This window comes from Tupaia chinensis, unplaced genomic scaffold (genome assembly GCF_000334495.1).
Source record: "Tupaia chinensis unplaced genomic scaffold, TupChi_1.0 Scaffold000599_1, whole genome shotgun sequence".
Taxonomy (NCBI): Eukaryota; Metazoa; Chordata; class Mammalia; order Scandentia; family Tupaiidae; genus Tupaia; species Tupaia belangeri.
In genome coordinates this window covers 261,251-271,077 of record NW_006160116.1, presented here as the reverse complement: position 1 = coordinate 271,077, position 9,827 = coordinate 261,251, and the positions used below count along the sequence as shown (strand labels likewise).

General features: G+C 55.5%; 1 protein-coding gene across 1 annotated transcript in view; it reads left to right on the top strand.

Moving 5' to 3' along the window:
- Nucleotides 1-505: 505 nt before the first annotated feature.
- Nucleotides 506-9,827, top strand: part of NRG3 (neuregulin 3) — a 32,342-nt gene continuing 23,020 nt past the window's right edge. The window contains exons 1-3 of the mRNA XM_027775710.1: nt 506-542; nt 737-872; nt 7,539-7,665. Of these exons, the coding sequence (XP_027631511.1) occupies nt 506-542; nt 737-872; nt 7,539-7,665 (300 nt within the window). The remainder of the gene's footprint in view (nt 543-736; nt 873-7,538; nt 7,666-9,827) is intronic.

The window sequence follows — 9,827 nt, the reverse complement described above, 5'->3', positions numbered from 1 at the left end:
GCGGTGCAGGGTATTAGCAAGAACAAGAATAGGGTGACTGTGAACCATGGTCTCCGAGGTGTGTAAAGAGAAATGAGGAGAGGAACGATTAGCAGAAAGGAAGCGCTGGGGTCCATGATGTGAAGTTCTTGATGACAGGAAGAATGACGGAGCACACAGATTGCAGAAAAGGCGCCGGAGGGCAAGTGGTAGCAGCTACAGGCGAGGCTTCTTTCTGACTTGTGGTTCTTGTGACGTCTGGCTACAAGGCCTGTGAGACGCAGAGGGCTGCTGTGCCACCCGGCTGGCACGAGGTGTCGCTGAGTGGGAGGGGCTTCCCACGCATGTGGGAGACTGAGAGCCCAGGACCGGACTGAGATCCGGAAACCCAGGGCGTCAGCCCAGGCACTGAGGCAGGCCAGTGCTCCACGGGAGCTTGGTGGCCACCGCTGCCTCTGCCTCTGCGCAGCTTCTGCTCCACAACGTCAGAAACTAGGCTCGTCCCAGAACGGGCCAAAGTCGCGGAATGCCTTTTCATGATGAGGTCATAACTGCGATGTCTCGTACGAGCCCAGATTTAGCCACGCAGATGCGAAAAGCAGCGGCGAGTCGTCCTGTAGCACCTTGCAATAAAATGGAGTCACAGTGACTCCCTCGTGCTTCTTCCTGTTCACGGCAGGGACAGAAGCTTAGCTGGGCAGGACTGCCCCCTGCTCGGAAGCACGAGGACGGAGCCTGCTGCGGGGTGTCCTGCCAGCATCCGTTCTAACTCTGTTTTTGCAATTCACAGAGAGCGAAGATGTCTACCAGAGGCAGGTGCTGTCGGTCTCCTGTATCATCTTCGGACTCGTCATCGTGGGCATGTTCTGTGCAGCCTTCTACTTCAAAAGCAAGTAAGGGCATCTCCCTCCAGCGGTAAGGTTACTTCTCAGAGAAAGCACTTTGCCTGAGTTCTCCGTCTCTGCTTTCTGCAGAGAGACTCTGCGGAAAAGGACCCGTCAGCCACCTGCAATGCCTTGGGCATGCACAGACTGTGGAGAGCGTGCACAGGCGTGTCCGAGCCTCTGCGTGTGCGTGTGGGGGGTGTTATCTTCATACACGTGACAACGCTCTTAGCGATCATGACACTCCCGTGTTTTGCACCTGCTGACCACCAGCCGTGTGAGAGGCTCGGCATGGCCTACAGGCTGGAGCTCTCAGACAGAGCACCGCAGCTGCGAGCCCAACGCCGGCTGCTGTCTAGCCCTGCCCGAAAAATAAAAATACAGGAGACATCACAGTCTCCTCCTCACACATTTTTACTTAATATTCATTAAGGTTTTAGTCAAATGTGAAACCTGAGCTGAAACATGTAGGTTTGAAGTCCTAGAACAGAGTTCTCTTAGCCTAAAACTAGATCTTTGGCTGGTGAAAGCTACTTGTTATTTGAGACTAACAAGGTAGAATGCACACACACACACACACACACACACACACACACACACACACACACACACACACACACACACACACACATGAACACACACACATGAACACACACATATGAACACACATATGAACACACAAACACACATATGAACACACACATGAACACACACGCATATGAACACACGCATGAACACACAAGCACACACAAGTGTGTATGTAGTTTAGTTTTTCCAAATGGATTCTGATGAAGGCATTTTATTTATGGAAATGATATCTCTGCACTTAAAATAGAAAACGCAGAGGAAACGTTGTCACGTGGTTTCTGGTGCCTGAAGGTGCTGGCACAGGCCTCTCCCCTGCCCGAGACCCACGCCAGTGCCTAAGTGCCTTTCACTGGGTGGATATCCCCTTGCCCGTTTGCTCTTCTAAAAGCAGGCACGTTTCCAGATGGAGTTCTGAAGCGCGTCTGCATGTCATCGATGTTGCGTTTTAAAGAAGACTATGGCCACAACTTCAACAACGAGTACCAGGAGCGTGGACGTAAACCCGGCATTGGCAGCTGCTATTTTAATACGCTGTTTCAGAATGCTTTCCCATTTTCACATTTATGCAGAAATAGCACAGTCCCCTACACCAGGCCCATCCTCCCTGTTGCTCACATCCCGCGTCAGTTGGGCACACCCGTGCTGGTCCGTGAGCGACGGCAGTGCCATGGCGGAAGCCGTGCTCCCAGAGCCCCTGTCTTCCATCCCAGACCCTTTCTTCAGCACTGTTATTCCAGGGCCCCACACAGAATCCACATCACATGAGCTGTCACAGCTCCCCGGAGACCTGGCTTTGACCAAGGCCCCTGTCAGGACACCCGGCTTTCCACGTGTCACGCCAGTCGTCCGAACCACGGGAGCTGTGTCGTATGCAGGCGTTACTGAGGCGACACCAGAATTTGTTTTACAGCATTAACTCGTCAAGGCCACAGCGCAGAAAACTGCTGGTGGGCCTCTAATCTCAGCTGTCCTGGTGTAGGCCGTGTGTTCTGAGCACTGCACTGTCTGGGCTCACCTCGCCCTTAGAAACTGGCTCAGAGGTGGTCAGGGGTCACCCTTGCTAATGCGGTCCTGAGCCCCTCAGCTGCGGGAGGAGCCCGGTGGCCGGGAGGTCCACAGCCCCTCACATGCGGGAGGAGTCGTGTGGTCAGTGGTGCATAGCTCCTCACCTGCAGGAGGGGGAGGGGTGATCCACAGCCCTACACCTGTCAGAGGGGGAGGGGTGGTCCACAGCCCTACACCTGTCAGAGGGGGAGGGGTGGTCCACAGCCCCTCACATGCAGGAGGAGTCGTGTGGTTGGGGGTGCACAGCCCCTCACCTGCAGGAGGGGGAGCGGTGGTGGGGCAGTGAGGACCTCACAGCAGTCACGCACACTGGATTCAGATCTCCGGGCGGCCACGCACTTACTGTGTATTATTAGTGGAATTCGCCCTTTCTCTTAGCCTCCTTTTTCCTCCATGTTTTCCTCAAAACATGAGGAAAACCCACACCCACAGAATAGGATTCGCCGAGGATTAGGTGGGCCAAGGCTGCAAGGGGCGCGGCACAGCGTGGAAGCGTGTGGGAGCGTGGAAGGGTGGGACGTGGCGTGGCAGAGTGGGTGCTTGCCAAGGCTCACTGCCACCATCATCCACAGCCGCCGCAAGGCCTTGGAGGCTGGGAGGGCGACGTGACGAGGGCGTCCTGGAGCAGAGCGGGGCAGCCAGGCCAGCAGCCCATCCCAAGGGCCTCCTCGTTTTAACTGTGTACGAGAAAGAAATTGTGTATTTAACAGAAGTCGATCGGGATGCAAAGCAGCTGGTCACTGTTTCGGAGCGTAATTTACACTCGTACCAGATGTCAGTGAAAGGTCGACGATGGTCATTGTGAGCCGGAGGACAGCCAGGTAGCCAGAGGATGTGTCTGTGGGGCTGCGAGTCTCTTGGGCAACAAGTGGGCCCCGAGCTGAGGTTTTTCCTGGGCCCAGCCCAGGGTCAGAGCGTCTTGTGGGGACTGTCCTGCCTCGGCTGATGGTAGGAATCTCAGAGGACCCCACCGGTGAGGAGCCCCAGTGGGGTGTTGGCCTTCAGCCTGCCCAGGTGGGACGCACTTTGATGGCAGGAAATCAGTAAACACAAAGGAAAGATAACAGCGTCAACTGCAGCCCTTTCCAGCAGGGTCGTACTTATCCCAGAGACCCAGCGTGCTTCCTCCTTGCAGTGCGACCCACCCCGGGGTCCTTTCCGCGTTCTCGCTGAGGACTGCTGTGCCCACAGCCTCTGCAGACTTCCGGCTGCCCTCCCAAGGACAGCCGAGCAGCAGGTCTTGCTGGGACCTGCCCTTACTGTCCCGTGAGAAATAAGGTGTGAGTATGTGCACAGGTCCGCGACTTCAGCCCGATTCTAACACCGCTCTGTCACGGGCTTCCAGATAAACACCTGAGCTGCCTGCAGCTCCCACCAGGGAGTCGGGCTTCCCCCACCTCTCACCCGCGTGGGCGCTCGGGTTACTTGCCACGGTCCCACGGGCCACGCCGCACTGGTTCTGCCTCAGTTCTCTTGTGGCCCAGGCCATGGCGTGACCTCATGAGAGGAAGCAGCCCGCGAGTCCTTAGTCCAGCGAGAATCTGGAGGACAGTGCCAGACAAAAGCAAGGAGCACCCTGAGTTCAAGGACGACCTGAAAGTGCTGCTCAAACAGACAGCAGTGCCCGAAGCAACAGTTGAAGACACGCTTCTCCTCGCACGCCCAAGCTCGCGTGTTCCCAGGGCAGTCAGCTAGAGGGCAAACGCACTTACCAGGAGAGGAGTAGGGAGGGAAAGTGAGGAAGCACGCGTGGGGACGGCCATGCGGCAGCCCTTCCCTCAGGTCTCCTCTGGGGATTTTGGGCACACGTACGCGTGCCCGGCCTGTTTCTCAAGCCACTTGGCCTGGGCCTCGAACCACGGAGTTGGCCGCCGAGATCCAGCTCTTAAGTGCCAGCCTCCAGCTGGACCAGTGAATAGACTTCGGGTGAGCCGGTCGAGTCTGGCCCGCACAGCTCCCACGGCAAGTGTAAATTCTGTAGTTTTTCTAGTTTTCAGCCTGCATAGGGAAGAAGGATGAGGCTAGGCGTGAGTCCTTGGTAGGCTTTTGAAATGCAAGACGTGCTTTAATTCCAAAACTGGGATTGGGATAAAGAGTCGGCGTCCTGGGAGGCAGAGCCTGGGACAGGGAATCACAGCTGGGAGAACAGAGGCCAGGGCCTGGTGCTACTGCCAAAATGTGACTCAGGAGCTACCTGCCTGGCGCTAGGGCAGTGTCCTCTGGGTTCGGCGGGGACTTCAGGCCACAAGGATGGGCCCTACGGACAGGCAGTGAGTGCACTACTGAGGCGGCCGCAGAGGCATCTCAGTCCTGTCCCCAGAAGGCACCAGGAGCTCCCTCCTGCAAGCTCACCCTGTTTGAGCAGGTGGACAGCAGGCTCGGAGGCCTTTGCCCTGATTGCAGGAGCAAGATGGGTGCAGCTGCAGAGCCCCTCCTAGGCTTCGCTGCGGGCTGTGCTGAGGCTGCATCCTACCCCAGCTCTCAGCCTGCCCAGTCCTGCTGGCTTTCCTTCATTTCCTCTGTCCCTCTGTCTATCCCTCCACCCATCCCTCTGTCCATCCTTCTGTCTGCTTCCACGGGTGTTGGTCTCAGGAGCCCTCCCTACTCAGAGGCCTGCATGCTGTCTCTGTGCCTGGGAACCCCGTCTGCAACATGTCCGCAGTTCCATCCCCACTCCCACTTACGCGGCAGCTCCCAAGGACGTCAGCCTCCACGGGCTGGCAGTGTGTCCTGACATTCTTCCTCGGAGCAGCCTGTCATGGGGGCCTCTGAGTGTCCCACTGTGCCCGTGTGCCATGAGAACGGAGGGGTGGCAGCGTGGACGAGGCGGACTCAGAGGGACAGTTTATCCTGGAATGGCGTGAGGAGGGCAGACTACGCAAGGTTTAAGACATACACGCAGATATTTTTATGAGAAAAATTCCTTTAAAGTTTATATTTCCCCCTCCAAACTGGATGGCTAAAAACGTAGTTACTGTTCCTTCTGTTTTAATTTTCCCGAGTAACTGCGCCTGGCTCTGCGAAGTACTCGTTTACTGCTGCGTGGTGGCTTACCTGCTCAAAGCCCCTGCGCTCCCTTTCGCTTCCCGAATGAATCCCTCGGAGGATTTTGGGGCCCAAGGTGCATCTTAAAATGCTGATATGATAGAATTATTTTTAACAATAGGCTACAGATTAGCTGCTAGGAAGTAAATAGATTTTTATAACTGGATTAAAGCAGCTAAGAGTGCCGAAGATGAAAGTCCCCCAGTAACTGAAGAGATTAGAGAGATGTTTAAGTGATCTGCACTGTATCGTGCCCACGTCGTAAGTTCAAAGGGGCCTGGTGCCCAGGAACTGCTGCTGTACCTCGTGAGAGCTGCGATGACCGTCGGTCCCTTGTCTTTGGGCCAGGGCTCTAATCCCTCTGCAGAGACTGTCACAAGACGGAGCTGGCTGCAGGCCCGGCAGCCAGAGATGGAGGCTTTGCCTGGGTGCCCCACCGAGCGCCAATATCCGTGGAGGGGAGCTCTTAGAAACTCCACTTACAGATGAAGATGATGTGCGAAGCAGCTAAGAAGTCTTCAGGGCAGCAGACCTGGGTGGCAGAGCAGGACTCGAATCTCGGTCCCTGGGACACCAGGCCTGTGCTCCGTATGGCACTGTGTTGAAAAGCTCCCTGTGGAAGATGGCATCTCACTGATGTCTCCATCCTCGACTGGGACCTTGGGGACAGGCAGCGCTCAGGGGCATGATCCTGCAAAGTTGTTTGCCTTCTGTTTGGGACGGGCACTGAGTCTGTGCTTGGAGGCTGCACCACTCCTGAAGAGAGCTGTTGCCCGGCAGTGGCTTGGCCCAGCCTCCAGCTGCGACCTGACTGTCCGAACAGCCGTTCCACCCGTTTGTGGCTCTTCTCAGTGCAAAATTCCAGAGGACTTCGGGCTTCACCCTCGGAAGCTGTGGGGCCACAGGCAGTGCCTCGACGGTTCTGAGTGGTGGTTCCCAGCGTAGCATGTGCAGCCAGACAGGCTAGATGAGACCCAGGCTCCTGCACTGCCAGCTCGAACCCTGGGCAGGTGGCGGGACGTCCCTGGGCAGCAGTTTGATCACCTAGCAAATGGGGGTAGTGCCCCTCCCCTTGCCTAGGGTTCTTGTGAAGAGGAGAGAGTTGCTGGCCGTACGGCACTTGGAATCCTGTATGCAGAATGGCCGCCTGAGTCCCAGCTCCCCAAGACGTAGCTGCTGTTGTATTTGGGTTGTCAATAACAAGACGTGTACTGCTTCCGGACTGTAAAATACAGACAATGCATACTTTCCTCTGCACGTTCAAGCCATGTACTCGAGACACACCAACTTGAATTGTCCAAATATAAATGTAATTTTACAAACACATACGTGGCCACGAGGCCCAAGCATGAGTTTTTTCCTCGTTCTCTTCTCTAAAGCATTTCCAAGTTTTCTCAGCCTAGACTAGGCATTAGGGACCTCTCGTACCACAGGGCCCGCCGTGCTCCCTGTCCTGGGAGTCTCTGCGGAGCGTCCAGTATGAACGCGAGCGTGACTCCATGACTCCTGGGTGACAGTGGATGGTACCAGGTTCTGTTCTAATTGGAACTACTTTGGGGAGGGGGGTTTGAAATGAGAGAAAGGCTCTCTTTGCTAACTGAGTTTAGCTAATTTAGCAAATGACAAAGACAGGGATCAGCAGTTGGTGTAATGGCTATGTCACTGGACTCTCATGTAGTCAACCACGGTGTGAGTCCTGGACCCAGTGGCTGAAACTCACGCTGGGTGCATGTGCTTGCGTATCCAAGATCCCAAGAGGAGAATGGAGGAGAAGGGACTGCGGTGTGGCCATCCCCCCTGGGTGGTGATTTCTGGCTTTCTGTCTCTCTGTTTTTCTGGCAAGTGCACATGCCCTATAGCAAAAAACTCTCAAGAAAAAAAAAAATCAAATGACAAAGACAGACACTGAAAATCAATAGAATAGGAACAGGACGAATGTATGCACGTATTTATTCATGTCCTTATTTGTGTCTGCAGGAAACAGGCTAAACAAATCCCAGAGCAGCTGAAAGAGCCGCAGAATGGCAAACACTACAGCCTCAAAGTGTCCAGCTCCATGGCCAAGCCGGAGAACCCGGGCAAGAGCCACGTCCAGCTGCAAAGCGTAAGCTCCGCGTCCTCGCTCCTTCTGCAGCCTGCCCGCGCTCCCCGCCTGCGGGGACAGGGAGACTGGGGCTCGACTCACACTCTCGCTGCAGTACTTTGTAGGTTCTTGCGTCCATCATCTTAGAGTCTATGTGTGCGTGTCTGTGTGTATGTGCACGCACGTGTGCATGTGTGTATTGGATAAAAGAGAAACATTAAACCTCAACCTTTGATCACAACCTGTAATATAAATAAATTTCTGGTAGTTAAAAGCTTAATTTTTGTGCCCATTGAAGACTTACCGAATCCTTACTTTTTACGAGAAATAACGTTTGGCACCAGGGGAACAATGCTCCCTGCCGTGTGAGAACCCACGTAGGTGAGAGACACCAACTCCAGGAGACAGGAAGAGTGTGTGCTGGGGTGGCCGAGGTTGCAGCAGGGACTGGAGAAGAGGGCCCGAAGAGGCTCGGTGGGGTGTAGACCTGGAGGCTGCCAACACAGAGTCAGGCTCAAACTGGGTTTTGAAGGGCAAAGGCAGCTCGGCAGAGCGCGAGAGGGCTCAGTGGAGAAAGAACGAGGCCTTGGCGCCCGGTCAGCGCATGCTGTTCAGGACACTCCAAGTACCGGCTCGGAGCGGCGTGGAGGGCGGCGCGTCTGTGGTCCTGGGGCGGTCCTTACCACACCAGCTCCCACAGGACCCTAGCACTGGGTGTGAGGTGCAAGCTCTCTTTCTCCTACATTGTCATAAGGCGGTTTTAACCGTTTCTGAGATAGGTCACAGAACTCGAAAGTAAAGACAGCACCAGCACGAGGGGCACAGGCCTCTGCCCCGCGAGACTGCACTTCTCGATCCTGAGACTCAAAACGAGGGAACAAAGGCCCTTCAATCAAGCCAGAATTTGAGGACTGGCGACCACCCGGGACACGTTCCCCCTCCACGAGCTTCAACCACTGGGGGCTGAGCACCGTTTCAGATTCTTTTTTTTTCTTTTTTCAGAGAGGTTTTTGCTATAGGGTGCATGCGCTCGCCAGAGAGACAAATAGAGAGAAAGCAAGAAATCACCCCCCAGGGGGGATGGCCATGCCGCAATCCCTTCTCCTCCATTCTCCTCTTGGGGTCTTGGACACGCACGCACATGTGCCTGGTGTGAGTCTAAGCCACTGGGTCCGGGACGCAAACCGCGGTTGACTACAGGGGAGTCCAGCGACATGGCAATTCTGCCAACTGCTGGTCCCCACCATTTCTGATCCTAAGAAATCCTTGCACAGAAAGTTGCAATTACCACATGTGTCACAGATGCACTTGGACATCTTAACGCAGAGTTCATAGCTCGGAATTATGTCCCAGCAAAGTTTCGTTAAACTCGCATTTGACAAGGGGCAGAGCGTTCCATTCCGAAATAGAGAATGCTCTCCCTAAGCTTGCTCCTGAGTGTAAGCCCGCTGCGTGGGGGCATTTAACTCCTTAGCCGCTGCTCCTGTCAGAGATAAACAGCGCCAGGCACTGGTTAAGGGACAGGAGGGTGTCAGTAGGACACCACCACTACCATAGCAGGAGGAGGGTCCAGCGGGGCCTGAACTCAGGTGCCAACTCGTGCAGAAGTGGCTCGGCATTTTGGTAAGAGAATGCGGGAGCAGGGAAGGCCCTGAGGCTTTGCGCAGAGGCGGGGGAGTAAACAGTCCTTGGAGACCAGTGCAGTTAGAGCAGGCCGTCGGCCGTTCCTGAAGCTCGAACCCGTCCGCTCCAGGGCTGAGGGACAGAGACCATCCAGAGGAACAGCTTTCCAGCCTTGAGAAAGACACCCCGAGGGCAGGAGCTTCACACTCACTGCCAGGGCCGTTTTGGTAAAAGCCTAGGAAGGGGTGGCTGGGGCTCAGCAAGCCCGGGTCCTTGGCGGCCCGAGTGCCTTTCTTCGCTTTGTCCTTCATTGTTTCTCCAGGCAGGCCCTTTCAGGGGAGCGGGTCTTCCCAGCACCTGCTCCTGTGTGTTCGCGTCCTTCCCGGAGGGGGCAGGAGTGACAGGGTGCTCTGCTGAGATCTGAGATTTTGGAGGCTTTTACAGGCCGAAGGTGAGGCCTGGTCCAAAGCAGGTTCAGAAACGCCCTCTGAAGTCAGTCTCCGCAGCATACAGAGCTGTGGCAGCCCGGGGAGACAAACACCCCAGCACCCACCCCTCTG